The 17,818-nt window shown below is 38.7% G+C and overlaps 1 protein-coding gene across 1 annotated transcript in view; it reads left to right on the forward strand.

Moving 5' to 3' along the window:
• Positions 1–1,883: 1,883 nt before the first annotated feature.
• The window catches only part of PIK3R3 (phosphoinositide-3-kinase, regulatory subunit 3 (gamma)), a 133,671-nt gene continuing 117,736 nt past the window's right edge, over positions 1,884–17,818 (forward strand). The window contains exon 1 of the mRNA XM_012648918.1: positions 1,884–1,993. Within this exon, the coding sequence (XP_012504372.1) occupies positions 1,888–1,993 (106 nt within the window). The 5' untranslated portion in view covers positions 1,884–1,887. The remainder of the gene's footprint in view (positions 1,994–17,818) is intronic.

Raw genomic sequence — 17,818 nt, forward strand, 5'->3', positions numbered from 1 at the left:
CAGAAATCACACAAGCACTGTAATTCCAAAACATTTTTTCTGGCTCAAGCACTCGAGCTGGAGGGCTTGCTGAGTCGCCCCACTATTTAGGTGTGCGGGGTTACCTTTGGGTGCAAAAGTCCTTGGGTGAGAAGCACAGAGTAACTGCAAAATGCCTCCCTAAAAAATGCCTAACTGCCCAAAGGGCGAAGCAGGGACTGGGCTCAAAGAGCAGCCAGGAAGGTTGCAGGGGGCCGGGGGCACATCCTCTCACTGACTGGTAACGGTCCTGCAAGTGGGTTTGGGGACCTCTGCTTTATGTGACAACTTATCACGAGAGATGGGGAGGATCTGTGCCCAGAGACCTCCTAAGGACCAGAAGAGCGCGCGCCCAAGTGACAGTACGCGCCCTGTATGTCCGCTCCCCTCCCCCACGGGCAGTCTCCGGGCAGAGGCATCTCACGCCAGCCCGTCCTCCCCATCTCCTCACTCGTGCGGGCGGACCGAGCCTCAGCGAGAGCCCCGCCTGTCTCCGGGCAGCTTGAGCCCCGAGCGCTCGTCCAGCCTGTCAGTAACTGCCGTTTGCGCTTTCTTTCTTTCTTTTTTTTCCTCCACCCCTTTTTTTTCCCCTTCTGCCTTTGTCCCGCTTAGTAACTGGGCTCTGACCAATCGCTGCCTCACCGGCCGGCGCCGGCTATCTCTTGATTGGCCCACTTGGGGCGCGCAGCCGTCTCCCGCTCCTTCTCCGGAGCAAGGCAGACAAAAGACGCCGGCTCCCGGCTCCGGCAACCGGGATCAGCCAATCAGCAACCACCTTACCTCTCTCCCTTCTCCCCTCTCCCTCCCCCCCTGGCTTGCGGGCTCCCGGCACTGACTCCTGGAGTGCGGCCAGCGCCCGGACCGTACCATTCTGATTAAGGCTGGGGGAGAGAGAGGATGGCTGATTAAGGAGCCAAGGCCTAGAGAGCCGTGGGGAGAGTTGAAAGCCGAAATGGAGGAAGGCTTCGTGTACAATTTCTGAGGCACCTGACAGAATCCCGCAGAACGAGGCGGGATAGATTGGCAGGGGCAGTGGTGATGCTAGCTGTACCCCTTCCCGGCGTGGTTGGATTTCGCCTCAGCAGTTGGGGAGGCGGTGTGGAATCGTGGGGGCGGGGAAGGGTGTCCCCTCCGCGCCGTTAAAATGAAACTCTAGTGGCTGGAGTCAGGGCAGAGCGTGAGCGGAGCCGGTACCGGCGGGGCTGCTTACACCCCGGAGGGAGCGCACAGCCGAGCCAAGCTGATTGGACTCTCCGACGGACCCCAATCCCAAGGCTGCGGCAGCTTCGGTTCCGAGCCCGACCGGAACGGAGCCCAAGTCCCGGCCCCTGCGGGGATCGCTTTTTGCAGACTAGTGGGGACCCCGAAACTTGAACTCAATTCCTAACCCCCTTTTTATGCCTTCCTTTGTCACTTCCCCGGCTTTAACCCAACGTGTTTTTTTCTCCTCCCTTCATTCCCCCCCGCTTCTTATTCTCCCTCTTCCGAAGGACACAAAAGTGGCTTCCGCGGAAAGACTTGGAGGCGGTGGGAGCTTTTCTCTTTGGAGAACGACTGTGTAGAAAGGATTTTGGGGAACTGCTTTTAACACCTTTGCCGTCCGTCCCCCAAGCCTCTCTGTACCCCTCGGAGAACAGCCCTTATCTTGAAAGTTCGGGGGGCATTTTGCTGGGTGCCGTAGGAGGAGAGAGGAGGAGGATCCTGTCTTCGTCCTGGTAGTTGACTGGAATTGTACCGGCCGTTGGAAACCCCGAAGTACCTTTCCGTGTGGAACTTTTACAGATCTATATTTTTAGATTTTAAATACCAGATTAAAAAAAATATATATGCTTTCTATATATTTCCTGACGGCCTGCCCCTGACAGCGCGATGTACAATACAGTGTGGAGTATGGACCGCGATGACGCAGACTGGAGGGAGGTGATGATGCCCTATTCGACAGAACTGATATTTTATATTGAAATGGATCCTCCAGGTACTTGGGAGAAAAAAAGAATCTTACGATGGGTCTTTTTGTGTTTACCAATACCTTGGTGATGTTTTCAGGGTAGAAGTGTTCCTGGGTTCGCTAGATTCTGGATGAGGGGCAGATTTGCAGTTACAGCTGCAGTAAAACTGCTTCTGGTTTACACGTTTAAAGTTTGCAGTTAGGACCCTGATCCTATTGTCCTGCAAAGGTGGGGGTGGGGGCTGGAGTGGGGTTGGGAGGAGAGACCCAATATTTTGGATTTTTTTTTTAATTTTTTTTTTTACTTTGCATGTCGTTCAGGTTTTTCTTGTGCCTCCACTTTTCTTTTTTTCCTTTTTCGATCAAACTGCTTCTGGTTTACACGTTTAAAGTTTGCAGTTAGGACCCTGATCCTATTGTCCTGCAAAGGTGGGGGTGGGGGCTGGAGTGGGGTTGGGAGGAGAGACCCAATATTTTGGATTTTTTTTTTTTTTTTTTTTACTTTGCATGTCGTTCAGGTTTTTCTTGTGCCTCCACTTTTCTTTTTTTCCTTTTTCGATCAAAGACTGTTCTACTTGCAAGGGATGTTTTATATCCCATTCTTGAATTCCCTTTGGGTGAATTCTTTAAAGCTTGTCGTTTCATACATTTGTCTAATTTGGTTCATAGTGTTTTACCTTGGTTAACTTCTGAAACTCAGATGCCTATGTGATTATTCATTTTGAGACTCTCTTCTGTTATAGAAACCAAATGCTGGTTAGTGATTTTTAGGGATTGGGCGTTCTTACTCAGTCATGGTTTTAGTCTGAGATTTTCCTCCATAGAATATAGTTGCTCAGAGAAATCTACATGCAGTATTTTATTGCTCTTTAATTTATGGGGTAGGGTTTAATAGAACTTCAATACTTAGAGTAAAAAAGGAACGTTCCTCTTTCCTGTGAGTATGTGATATGTACATATATGTGATAGGTTCCTGTACACATAATGTAAAGTATACATATACAGTACTGTATTTTTATTTTAGAGCTTTGTCTGAGGCCATTACAGACATTTTGTGTGTCTGGTAGGAAAGGAAAAGGAAGGGAAATGGAAAATTTGATGTTTTTCTTTTTCGTTAAAGTCTACTCTATTTTATGATTATTAGCTGTCAGATTTTCAACCCCCCTTTGCAATTACGGATGATAGTGCTTTATGTAATGATTTTGAATAAGTAGAGGGCCTTTGTGACTCCTTGTTTCTATTGTGGATGAATTCTTTATGTCTTTTAAAAATGTGTTGTAGCTTAAGCCTACAGAATAAATTGTGTGTCATTGGGGAATCTCACTTATTATAAGACTATGTATTTTTGGAAACGTTTGAAAGGATTTGAGCCCATGCAAGTGTAATGAAGTATAACTGTCTTACAGAAGATATGTAGAAATTTTTTCCTGTGTTCTTGCAAACAGTGAATTATCCTCTTTGTTTTTTTTAAATTAGTCATAGTGTTAAATGATCCTATACTAAAAACTAATATTGAAAAAACCTTTTTCACTCTTAATGATCACTTAGAATTTTTTTTTCCTTCATTTTAGAGCCTTCTTTATTTGCTTTTATAATTGTGACTGCAGTCCAGATGCAGCTTTTCAGTGTTTCGTAAAGTTTGTAAGATTTGCCACCCATCTATTGTGTGTTTCCCCCTTTGTTTCCCCCATAATGGTAAAGCATCACTTCTATTAGATACATTTGTCATTCATATGAATGGAAATCTAGTACATCACTGGTACCTCTCTTGCAAAAAGTAAGGTTAATAATTCTAGATTCCTGTTATTATAACAATTATATATTCAAACTGCCTTAGAATTATGCTATATTATATAGTATCTTGCCTTGCAGACATACAAAGGGAATTTGTTGGGTAGGAGGTGAATAAGGAGGAGGGGAGAAAATGAAAGCACTAATGGTTGAAAAATGTTGGCCTAGTAGAACAATATTGGCCAAGTTGAGTCAAGTTGTCCAAAAATGATTTTAAGAAAAGTTGACTATTGTGATTTTATGGAGATGTGGGTTTTATAATGTTGTATAGAGAATTCTGATCCAAACTTTTTTCTATGGAAATAAACTTTTGAGTTTAAAATGTTCATCCTTAAATTGTGCATACTGAGATTCTATTGAGAATATGGAAAATACACATATGCTGTTCTTTATTACCTATTTTGTAACATTAATGTAGACTATGATTAGTTATTCCTAACAGCTTTTTTAAAAGGAAACACACTTGAGTATGCTGAAACATTGCCTATGAAGTAAATGGTTTTTTGTAGAAATAATGTGAATGCCAACTTTGTTTTGTGTGATAAATTAAGTTTTTGAAGCATTTAAAACTGTATCATTAGTGAAATGGTTGCAGCATGCTTTGTATGTTTTTCCTAGCTCTCGCCCCAGATCAAGTTTTTAACTCTTATTTTCTGCTTGTGCTGGTGTGATAGCACACTAACTGTTGTCTCCTGTTTCTACAATCCACAGTAATTAGTTAAAGTATCATTTGATGATTTACATTCAAAAGATAAATCTAATGGCTTTAAAAACCTTCCAATGACTTCCCTTTACCTATTAAGAAAAACACGAGATTGCTTACCCTGTCATATAAGTCCCTCTAGTTTTTGCTTACAACCTAATTTTCCAGTTCATTCTCCTCCTGGCGTTCATCATAAATTCTGTGGAAGCTATTTTGTATTTGCTGTTCTTGAATGTATGCTTTTTTCTTCGTCCTGTATGCTTTTCACTCCCCATGTTCACATGTTAAAATTTTATATACATGTGTTTAGGACCCAGGTCAGATGCCTTCTTTGCCAGGATATATGTTCTCTGATCTCTTCTGTTAGAAGTTATTCCTCCTTCCTTTTCCCTCCCTCTTCTAGCATTTCTCAGATGGAATTTCTTTCATTCTGTCTAGAGTAACTACTGCACTTATTTATGTATACTTTCTCCTGTGGAATTGCCCTCCCACCTGGTTATGAGTGTCTTAGATTGCTCAGGATCTTGAGAATAGTAGACAATTTAATCAATATATGTTGATTTAATAAATAACTAAAGAGCACTGTTTTTATTCTAGCCTTTAGGTGCTTTTCCACTTAAGGTTCTTGGTCACCTCATTCCTTGGCTATTGCAATAGCCTAGAGTTAAATAACTTTTGAATTAGACATTTGTTTACTTAGGGCCCTTACTGTAATGGTGCCACTGTTTTTTATATGTATTTCATCTTAATTTTAGACAGAACCATAAATGTAAAATTGTTATGTATTATTGCTTTGAGTGGCCTCAAAAACTGTTTTTCAAAGGTGTTTCCCTCCAGCCTGTCGTTTTAGTAACTGTCATTACCGTGCATCCTGAAGGTTTCTAATAACTGCCTGGATTCCCATGTCTACTGTCATTGATAATATAAAAACTGAATCCAAATGGGGGTTTAATGTTTTAATGTTTATGTATTTCCTGGCAGAAGTAGAAATACTGAACTGTTTAGATGAAAGATAAGACTTTTTTTTTTTTTGAGACGGAGTCTCACTGTGTTGCCCTGGCTAGTGCCGTGGCATCAGCCTAGCTCACAGCAACCTCAAACTCCTGGGCTCAAGCGATCCTCCTGCCTCAGCCTCCCGAGTAGCTGGGACTACAGGTGCATGCCACCACACCCTGCTAAGTTTTTTCTATTGTAGAAATGTTAAGATTGTAGTGTAGAGAATTGCCTGTAAGCATCTTGGTTAGTCCTGCTGTGAATTTGGGAATTGAGATTATTCCATAGCAAAGCGATTGCTGGATAGGCCTCTCAAAGATTACCTCCTTTGGTATAGGAGCTGTTGGAGGATTACCCATATATAACTCATTATAAACCCATGTGCACAGCTTATAGCTAGTGATCTTATTAGCTCAGCACTTTAGTTTTGACATTGTTATTGGTTTTATTTTAGGAAAATTTAAAATTTTTAGAAATTAATGGACACAAGTCTTAAGAGTGTAGACTTTTTTAGTTTTCATCAAGACAAACTTTTGAAATTATCTTTAGGGCAGCAATGTCTCTTCAGTAGGTAATTAGAAAATTAAAAGTTTTAATTGTTTGGCTAAATGTGAATATAAAGAAGGTCTAGAAACGTGGTTCTCAATTTTTTTGGTCTCAATACTCCTTTTAGACTCTTAAAAATTTATTAAGAACCCGAAGAGCTTCTGTTTAAGTGGTTGTATCTATTGATATTTGCTGTGTTAGAATAAAACCGAGAAAATTTAAAAATATTTATTTAATTCATTTAAAAAATGAAGCATTGTGTGATAACATAACTTTTTAAATGAAAAAAACTATGTTTTCTAAAAAACAAGAAAAATTAGCAAGAAGAGTAACATTGTTTTATGTTTTTACAAATATGTTTGATAACCAGACTTCATAGAAGACATATAAATTCCCATGTCTGCTCCTGCATTCAGTTTGTTGAGATATCACAGATCATAGCCTCTGGAAAACTCCATTGTGCAATCGTAAAAGAATGAGAATGAAAAAGGCAAAGAATATCTTATTAATACTATGAAAATAGTTTAGACATCTTGGACCTTCTGAAAAGGTCTTGGGAACTCTGGACCACATTTTGAGAACTGCTAGTCTAGAAGTTAGACTACATAGTTTGGTGGCCAATCGGGTAAAATATCTTTTGATTTTGAGGCCAGATGAAAAGGTTTTTTTTAAGGAAACTTATTTACTTACCCGGGCATACTTGGTATTTTCAACCTGGTAAAATTTAGATAAAGTAACATTTTGGTGGAAAACTGGTACATTTGCCCTGTGGTTGGGGAAAATATTTGCTGAGACACACACTGAAGAAATAGGTCACCTGCTACTGCATGGTTCTTACCGTTAGCAGGTTGGGTATCCTGCTTCTGTGGTTGAATTTTTCTCTTTAACCCTGAACGTTTGATGGGTTCATGTTATGTATAAATGCTTCTCCTATATGTGATAAGGTATTTCTTTTATGATCTAGGTGTCACTTTTTAATTATATTGTAATATGGGACAAATGTTAAATTAATACAATCAAATGATGTAAAAGCCATGCCAATATTTTTTTACGTCTTATTGAAAAAGATTAGTCATTGCTTTCATTTAGTATATTATAGTTTAAAGTTTATCCAACTATGTTTCATTAGAAGTATGGTGATTCTCCCATTTCACAATGCCTTTAAAATTTATTCTTATCATTGTTTTGATGCTAAATACTTTTATATTTTTCTTAGAATATAGAAAAGATAGGTCATGTTTGTGGGCACCGTATTTAACAAGGTAGGTAGAAAAAGAATTACAAATATGTCTGTGTGATGTGACATAATTTTTATTTTTATTTTTTTAAGGTCCATTTTCTTTTTTTTTTTCTTTTGGATTTTTTTATTTCAGGATATTATGGGGGTACAGATGTTCAGGTTACGTGTGTTGCCCTTGCTCCCCATAATTTTTAAATTAAAGGGAGTATTGAAGGAGGAGGCAGCTTTAGTGTAGTAGAAAGAACACAGGCTTTGGAAATAGATGATACAGCTTCCAAAACTAGCTATGCTTTTTCTCTGCCTAAGATTATATGGCTAGTACTTAACCTCTCTGAGCATTTGTTATCTCTTTTGTGAGATCAAACTAATACCTACCTTGAAGAGTTGTGGGGATTAGCTGTACTATCTCAATATCGTAATATGTACCGAATAATTGTAGCTTATATTTTAGAGGTATTGATAACATATAATTATCCCAAGTCTACCTATTTGGATACTCTTGCAGTCAAAACCTTTGAGCTATTTTGCCCCATTCTTTTTTTCATCCCTGATGTTTAAATTGGAGCCACATTTTATCCATTTTTGGGGGGAAAATGTTCTCTAGGGTCTTTTCTAGTTATAACATCTCATGAGTCATCTTTTCCTTTTAGTTTCTATTGCCCTTGTCCAGTCCTTACCACCTCACATTAGAAATGATTTGTAATGAAGGTAATATAACTGCTTTTCTTTTAGCTACACAACAATGCTATAAAATAGGCACTATTATTATCCCATTTTACAGACAGGAAACCGAGATTTAGATAGGTTTAGTAACTTATCAATGGCTCACAGCTTAGCAGGTAGCAGTGCAGGTCTGTCTGCCTGACTCTTAAGCCCAGGCTCTTAACCATTACCTCCTAACTGATTACTCTATTTTAATTTCTTCTTCCCATTCCCCATAAATTTATCCTGAATTCTTCAGCCAGGCTAATCCTACAGAAATGTTATTTTCATTATTTTTCTGTCCTATTCAAAAATAATCAGCAGCTCTCTATTTCTTCTAAGCAGAGACCATATTCTTAAACTTGGCATACACGATCTTTAGTAACATGGTACCCACTTACGTATATAACTTTATTACTAATCTTCTATTCACATTTCTCTTCAAGCCCAAGTTCTCCTAGCTCGATACTCTAAATATACTGTGCTTATTCCTATCTCCAAGTTTTGTATGCTGCTTCCTGTGTAGAATATACTCATTCCACTCCCATCTTCAAATCAGGATCCTACGTGAGTCCTCCTTCCTTCTTAAAATTTTCCTTAAAAATTCTAGCACTGGCCGGGCGCGGTGGCTCACTCCCGTAATCTTAGCACTCTGGGAGGCTGAGGCGGGTGGATCGCTCAAGGTCAGGAGTTTGAGACCAGCCTGAGCAAGAGCGAGACCCCGTCTCTACTGAAAAATAGAAAGAAATGACCTGGACATTATATATAGAAAAAATTAGCCGGGCATGGTGGCGCATGCCTGTAGTCCCAGCTACTCGGGAGGCTGAGGCAGTAGGATCTCCTGAGCCCAGGAGTGTGAGGTTGCTGTGAGCTAGGATGACGCCACGGCACTCACTCTAGCCCAGGCAACAGAGTGAGACTCTGTCTCAAAAAAAAAAAAATTCTAGCACTGCACCCCTTTATATCTAGAGCTATGGTCTATTATTATATTTTGACATGGAATTATGTATTATATTATGGTATTTAATTATTTCATGAATATAGTTTATCTCCCCAAGAAGATAAGCTTCTTGAGGTCAGAGTGTCATATTTCTTTTGTATCTTTTTTTCACTAAACATCCAGTGCCCAAATATATTGTTAAATCTTATACCTATGGATCCAACCAGCTTCATTTTGTGATTTAAGTTTTAAAATATTGATATTATTTATTATCAGCATATGACCTTTAAACTTATGAAGATAATTTATTCTAACAAAGGAAATAATGAAAAAAATGCAGTGCCTAATGTTGTTATAAGCAAGATTTTATGGTTTGGAATAAAAGTCATTTTTGAAACTTTGAAGAATTAGAAACTAGTGGTAAGTTTCCAGTTTGTTGGGTTAATTTTACATAGCACAGGACCAAATGGAGACTTAAGTTACCCAATGTTTTATTATACCAATTAACTTTAGAATGCATAGACTTGACTTATAACAAGGTAAGGTCAAACATCAAACCTTATTAAAGATCAGTTTCCAAATTGCTTGCCCACATATGGTATATTTATTGTTCCTTGTGCATATTTATAAATTCATATAAAGTATGAGGGTTATCTCATTTTTTTAATAAAAGAGGCATTGGGCTAGGTCCAGCCTGCCAGATCATACCATTTTGCATGTCCCACGTCAATATGAAAATGGCTCTGTGGCCTGGTATTGATGAGCCAACATAAAACTAAAGTCAATACCATCCACCATTATCCAGGCTTGGACTTCCTGTCTGATGTTCTGATTGTGGGCCGGATTGCCTACCCTTGTCTACGGGTACAAGGTAACAAATCCAGGGCATGTAGTTATGTAATCTTAAATACTTTACAGTTTTTGTTCTTATTTTTATTTTTTTTTGAGATACGGTCTTGGTCTGCTACTTGGGCTAGAGTGCAGTGGCATCACCATAGCTCACTGTAACCTCAAACTCCTGGGCTCAAAGCAATCCTCCTGTCTTGGTCTCCAAAAGTGCTAGGATTACGGGTGTGAACCACTGTGCCTGGCCAGTTTTTATTTTTAAACTTAAGAAAAATAAATTCAATCATGAATCAAAATTTAAAATCTGAATATAAATTGTTTTGAAAAAGGCCTTATTGAAAGGAACTGTGCTAGAAATATTTTGCTATTTTGCTTTGCAGTCTGTTCTTACATATGTATTAGGCTTTTTTTTTGGAGATAGAGTCTTGATCTATTGCCCGGGCTAGAGTGCAGTGGTATCATCATAGTTCAGTGCAACCTCAAACTCCTGGGTTTAAGTGATCTTCCTGCCTCTACCTCCCTACAGGCACACGCCACCATGACTAGCTAATTTTTGTAATTTTTGTAGAGATAGGGTCTCACTATGTTGCTCATGCTGGTCTCAAACTCCTGGCCTTAAGTGACCCTCCTGCCTTCGCCTCCCAAAGTGCTAGGACTACAGGTATGAGCTACTGCACCTGGGCATTGTATTAGGCTTTTTAACTTTCAATTCTACAACGGGATCACTCAGTATGGTATAATTCTTGTTGAGCTTCTAATAGGCATTTATAGAATTAACCACATATTTAGTTAGTATGTTTTCAGCTGCAAGTGGCAGAACCTAATTGAACCTCATTCAAAATGGCTTTAAAAATAAGAAATTTTATCTTCTCATTTAATAGGGTTAGTTGATTTCAGCAGCTCAAAAGTGTCGGTAAAAACCAGTATTTTGCTCAACCATATATATTGCTAAGTTCTGTCATCCCTGGGATTGACTTCATCAGGCTAGCAGCAAAATGTTTGCAGTGATTCCAGATATCATATCCATAACACAACTTCTAAAAGAAGAAGAAAAATGTCTCCTCCTATACCTATATTTTCAGAGAGAAGAAACGTTCTCCAAAAACCTCTCACAGATTTCTTTCATATCTTTTTGGCCAGAATTGGGTCATATGCTAGTTTCTGAACAAATCACTGGTGATTACCTTTAGACTAATCATGTCCCTGAATCTGGAATGATGTTGGCTTCCCTGAGGTTTATGGTTGTATTGGGGAGGGATTCTGTTAGGGAGGAAGGAGAGAATTGATGCTAGGAGGCAGTCAACATTGGCCACTCTGGAAAGTAATTTGGAAAACCATACCTCGTTTCAAAGTTCTTATCTTCGTGTTTGTAAATAAAAAGTATCAGCAGATTAATTATTTTCCTTTTACAAAACTAAAATCTAGCTGTGGGAAACCCATTTTCATTTTCTAAATTAGAATTGATAGGGTCACATAATATTAAGAATTAAATATGACAGGCCTTTTCCATCTTGTCATTTGCTTAATAGAAGATGGGGAAGCTGACTTCTCTGGTTGACAGTTTCCTCATTTGAGGAATATAGGCATAGGAATAGAGTATATTAGTATAGCAAGTAAATGAGAGTGAGAGAGCATTTTGCAATTTCAAATTCTAGTGTTCAGTAAATTAAGTAAACTTGGGACCTTTGGAATTATTTATGATTTGAATACTAGCCTTAAAAATTAGAATACTAGCTGGGCATGGTGGCACATGCCTGTAGTCCCAGCTATTGGAGAGGCTGGGCTGAGGTAGGAGGATCGCTTGAGGCCAGGAGTTTGAGGATATAAGCTATGATTGTGGTATTGCACTCCAGCCTGGGTGACAGGGTGAGACCTCATCTCAAAAAAAAAAAAGGATACTACTGGGGGCAGGTAGAGAGAACATCAGATGATTTACCATGAGGCAGGAGCATCTCTGTGATACATTTAGGAATCATCTAGGAGGCCAGTGAGGCTGGAGTAGAATGAGGGTGATGTACTAAGAAACGAAGACAAGTCATGGTATGGATGGTAGTGCTTTCCCACTGTGTAGGGCATAGTAAGCCATCATTGTAAGAACTTTGGCTTTTAGAATTCGAGTGAGATGAGAAGCTGTCAAAGTGTATTGAACAGCGATGTACTATGATTCCTGGCTTGAATCATTCTGGCTGCTGGTGGAAAGAGGGAAAGGTTGCATTAGAAAAACTGGTTAGGAGGCTATTGCAGCAATCAAGTTGAGGGATGATGGTGGCTTGGACAAGGGTGGAAGCTGTGGAGGTGATAAAAAGTGGTTGCATTCTGAATATTATTATTGCCAGTTAGGTAGCATATCATTTTCCAAGCTGACTTAGTCACTTTATTTTCTAATTTCTTAGCTTATATTTTTCCACGTTTTAATAATTGAGAAATTTAACTTTTTAAATTATGCCAAAACCATTTATATTTTTTGAGTATTTTTCTCTTTTTTGAAGTGTTAAATGATTCTGATCTCTGACATCTAGTTGCCAAGTAACATTATATGTGGCTTTAGTTATTTGATGAAGACTTGCTCATGAATTACCCTTTAAAAACATTCTTGTATAAAGAAAATAAATTATAGTACAGTGTATATTTTTTTTGTTTGAGATGGGGTTTTGCTATGTTGTCCAGGCTGGTCTCAAACTCCTGACCTTAAGTGATCCTCTGGCCTTGGCCTCTCAAAGTGCTAGGATTACAGACATGAATCACCACAACTGGCCTATTTTTTCTTATTAGCATAATGCTTAAATGCTTGATTATTAAATATTGATATAAAATGGGAGTGGTATCCATTGCTCAGTGTTTAAGAGCTCTAGACTCAAGTTGTTGGGATTTCTTATTTTAGTCCTGTCTTGTTTCTAGTTTGTGACCCTGAACAGTTTTTTAATCTGTAGAACAGGGAGAAGAATATTAGCTCCATCGTAGGGTTATTGTGAGAATTATGTGAACTAGTACACGTAAGACATTTAGCGTAGGTATCTATTATTGTTGTTGTTATTTTCATTATTATTAAGCTAGGATTGGCCTAACATTCAAATTAAATTGAAAAGTAATTTAAATATTTATTCTATCCTCTTAAAAATGCCAAAAGGGATTATATTCATAACATACTGCAATACTACTTAAAATTCTATTTCTTCACGTTTGATAAGTATTTTTGCATGGTTAATTCCAAACTTTCTTCTCTCTCTTAAAACTTGCTAACTTCTCATAACAACTTGAGCAGTCTTTCTTTTTGTTTCTTTCCTCCCCTTCTCCAACTTATTTGTTTTTCTTCCAGGAGTACCTGTCTCCATCAAACTCTCTCCCTTGTTCATTTTATTACTCTGATCTATATAATAAGGGCCAGAAACCAAGGGAGCAAAGAAAAGAAGCGATGAATACTCATACAGCAACATTTTTGTTTCTCTAACACTTAGCTGTCAAAGAGGATATAGCATGTTTTGGCTTTTAGAAAGATGTCTGGGCTCACGCCTGTAATCCTAGCACTCTGGGAGTCTGAGCAGGGAGGATCTCTTGAGCTTAGGAGTTTGAGACCAGCCTGAGCAAGAGCGAGACCCCGTCTCTACAAAAAATAGAAAACTTAGCCGGCGTAGTGATGCGTGCCTTTAGTCCCAGCTACTTGGGAGGCTGAGGCAGGAGGATTGCTTGAGCCCAGGAGTTTGAGGTTGCAGTGAGCTATGATGATGCCACTGCTCTCTACCCAGGGCGACAGAGCAAGACTCTGTCTCGGGGTGCAGGGGAAAGGTCTGTTTAGTTTTAAAAGGACTATCATGTGGTTTAGACCTATTGCAGGACATTAATTCAGCATTTGGGGTTTAGTTTCTCTCTGAACAGTCACGAACTATAAGAGCAGCTATTGTATCTGTCTTACGGGGACTAACCCTGGGTCTCTTTTTGATTCCTAGGACTCAGCCATGGGAGTTTATAGTAGAGTTGCCAGATGAAATACATGCAATATGGGCCATGCAATATTTGGGACATAGTTATACTAAAAAATTATTCATTGTTTATTTGAAATTCAAATTTCACTGGATGTCTTGTATTTTTATTTTCTAAATCTGGCAACCCTAATTTAGAGAGAGGCTGTTGACTAGACAGTACTTTCTAATACAATCTCTCTATGGTATTTTTGGACTAGATGTGCGACTTCATGTAGTAGATATCAGGATACTTTTGGTTTTAATAATACAAAATCCAACTCAAATTAGTTAAAATAAAGAGGATTTATAGGCTTTGTATTTGAAAAGACAAAAGGGAGTGAGGGCCCCTGGCATGGTTTGATCAAGGCTATCAGGCTTTGGCCCTGTTTTTCTTTAATCTCTTGGCTTTACCCTACATCAAATTTTATCTCAGGCTGGCTTCCCTGGTAGTACAAGATGGCTGCCTTTGCCTTCTGGGACTGCATGTTTCCTCATTCCTGGGAGAGAAAGAGGATGCTTCCCACAAATACAACACAAAAGTCCTGAGCTTGACACTAATTGGACCATCCTGCGTTCCAAAGGATTGCTATCTTAAAATCTGTATAGCTTTCTTTGTCTAGACCAGTGGGTCTTAAACTTGAGTGTGCAATGCACCAGAACTACCTGGAGGGCTTGTTAAAACACAGCTTGCTAGGCCTTACCCACAAAGTGCCTGATTCAGTAGGTTTGGGCCTGGGTTCCAAGAATTTGTATTTGTTAGCAGGTTCCCAGATGTTACTGATTTTGCTGGTCACAAACCACACTTTGAGAACCACTGCTGCATCAAATCAGGGCCTATTCCTGGAGCCGGGGAAAGGCTAAAATTCCCGCCTAAACTCCATACCAGTGTGGGGAGGGAACAAGTTATGTTTTAGGAAGATAACGATAATGTCCACTAAAGAGAGGACTGCTGATTTTTGCTTACCTAGCTTCCCTTCCCTCTTATTTAGGTAACAGCTTCCTGATTTTTCTCTTGGAACCACTCCTCTCCCATTTGCAATGCTGTAGCTTGGGTGGAGTTGACCTAATCCATTGGTTTAAGGGTGGGCACATGATCCAGGCCTGGTCAATAAGAGCATTTGCCTGATCACAGTGATTAGCTCAGAAGTGAATAGGGCAGTGATCTTTGTAGTATAAGTCAGTGTACATAACTATACATTCCTGTTTACTGTCCTGGCTGGCAATATGAAAATGACATAATCCCTGCCCTCAAGGAACTCAGACTATAATTAAAGAAGACATAAATGTAAAGAAATGCATACAGTACTTCTCTTTATAACTCACTCTCTTTCTCCTGGCTATCATCTAATGTACATTTCTGTTGCATACTGTATTACCTCCTTTATAATCCTTAACCATACTTTTTATTAGTTTTTAGCCTCTTTAGTCCTCATTAGATAATAAATGCCATCAGGATAAGGATTGACTCAATAATTAGTTGCTGGATCTCTAATACCTAGTCTTGTCTCTGGCATATAGAAAGTACTCAATAGGCCGGGAGTAGTGGTTCACGCCTGTAATCCTAGCACTCTGGGAGGCCAAGGTGGGCGGATCGTTTGAGCTCAGGAGTTTGAGACCAGTCTGAGCAAGAGCGAGACCCCATGTCTACTAAAAAAATAGAAAGAAATTAGCTGGACAACTGGAAAAAAAAAATATATATATGTATATAAAAATTAGGTGGGCATGGTGGTGCATGCCTTTAGTCCCAGCTACTCGGGAGGCTGAGGCAAGAGGATAGCTTGAGCCCAGGAGTTTGAAGTTGCTGTGAACTAGACTGACACCACGGCACTCTAGCCAGGGCAACAGAGCCAGACTCTGTCTAAAAAAAAAAAAAAAAAGGAAGTACTCAATAAATATTAGTTGAATGAATGAAGTATAGTAATAGAAGAACATATAAAGAGGGAATGATTGGTTTACTGGTAGAGTAGGGACAGATAACAGCCTGGGCAAATTCATGGAGTTATTAAAGCACCTTAAGTTTTGTTGAAGCACAGTGTGTGAGGTGGGATGTGGTGTTAGCTGAACAGGACAAGTAGCTGAGTCTGGACAGGTAGGTGAGATCCAGGTCATGAAAGGCCCCGAATACTATATTTAGGGGTTGGACTTTGTCCCGTGAGCAGCTAGGAAGCCGCTGACTGACTGGTTTCAAGTAGGGAAGAAAATATTTTGGTTGCAAAGTGAAAAATAGATTGAGGGAGAGTAAGATTAAAGAAGAGAAACTGGTTAGGGGCCTGTTTCAGTACAGAAGAAAGATGTTTTGAAAGCCTAAGGCAAAGTTAGTAGTAGTGAGAATGAATAGCAGAGTTGTTTAAAAAATAGGATTGATGGGACTCAACTCCTGAGGAAAATGAAGGACTCTAGACTTTTAATTTTCTGGTTTGGGAGATGGTGGTACTATTAACCAAGAAAGGCAATTTAAGGAGGAAGGACAGGTTTAGATTATATGGCCTCTTACATAAAAATGAGGCAATGGTGAAATGGCCTGAGTTGTCTCCTTTTGGTGAGGTTCTTTTTCTCTTAGGCTTTACTTGGGGAGGGAGGAGAGTGGCTCCTACTGCTTCTAGGTTTGGGACCTAGAGCGGATGGCAGTAAATCAGATACTACTGAGTACCTAAGGGTGGGAGAGAGATTACAATGGGAGCTGAATGCTTCCAGAGTTTTAGTTGCTAAGGTCATTTTTTGTTTTCATATGTATAAGCTGCCTCATCTTTTTTGAAAACAAATGGGTATAAATTATAAGAAAATTAACTCAAGATTCATGAGTTGGGTTCAATACCAGTGGAAATGTGAATTGCAGACTTTTGGAAAGTTTGATAATATCTAGTAAAATTGCTGTCTCGGGAATCAATTCTATAGAAATAAAAGCATCAACATGTAAAGGTATATGTATGAGATATTTAAAACAGTCTGAATGTCCATCAGTAATGGGTATGGATATATAATATAAATTATAATGTACCTATATTGTGGAATATTTTGCAATTCAGGGAGAATGTGTTAAATCTGCATGTACTGACCTGGAAGGATATCTGTAATAGATTATAGAGTAAGACAAGCAAATTTTAAAGAAATGTGTATAGTAGGATCCCATTTTTATTAAAAAAAACCCCAAAACGATGTTTCACATTCTTGTTTAGGATTATATTGAACCTGGAGAAAGATATAAAGGTATGTTTTATTCCAGGTACACTTTCAAAGGAATATAGCCGTGAACAAAACAAAGCCCTTGCCTTATGTGGGAAGAGATATGACAATGAAAAAATTAAGAAGTAAATAAATATATAGTATGTTAGTTGGAGATAAATACCATAGAGAAAATACCTACTGGCTAAGGTAGGTGGAGGGCAGAGAAGGAATTACTATTTTATTTTGGGTAGTCAGAGGAAACCTCACTGATACGGTGATTTAACCTTCTTGTTGTGAAATATAATACATACTATTAATAAAGAGTATATAAAATATTAATATAGATGTACAGTTTAGTGACTTCATATAAAGTGAACAACCATGTAACCACCACCTAGATAAAGATATTGAAGATAGCCAGCTTCCCAGAATCCTAAAGCACGCTCCTTTCTAATTATTTCCCTTCTTCCCAGGAGAAGTAACCATTGATTTGACTTTTTATGGTAGTCGCTTCCTTGTTTTTCTCTATAGTTATATCCCTAAATGATATATATTATTTTTTCCTGTTTTTGAATTTGATATACATGGAATTATATAGTATATATTCTTTTGTGTTTTCATTCAGTGTTAAGAACTATCTGTTCTGTTTTCACATAGCTGTGGATCCTTCTTTTTTGTCACTGTATGGTATTTCATTGTGTATCACAGTTTATTTCTCCTGTTGATAGATAATTGGGTAGTTTCAATTTTTGGCTGTTATGGACAATGCTGTTATAAACATTTTTTTTTTTTTTACATATACACTATTACATGTCAATCAACCCTTTTCTGTAGGGTATATATCTAGGATTCAAAAATTCTGATTTATAGAGTATGTATATGTCTTCCCTTCTAGAGAATGCCAAACTATTTCCCTTTATAATATTATGTATATGAAGATTACTCTATATCCACAATAACCCTAAAT

The sequence above is a fragment of the Propithecus coquereli genome, unplaced genomic scaffold (genome assembly GCF_000956105.1).
Source record: "Propithecus coquereli isolate 6110/MARCELLA unplaced genomic scaffold, Pcoq_1.0 Scaffold299, whole genome shotgun sequence".
In the NCBI taxonomy this organism is placed as follows: domain Eukaryota; kingdom Metazoa; phylum Chordata; class Mammalia; order Primates; family Indriidae; genus Propithecus; species Propithecus coquereli.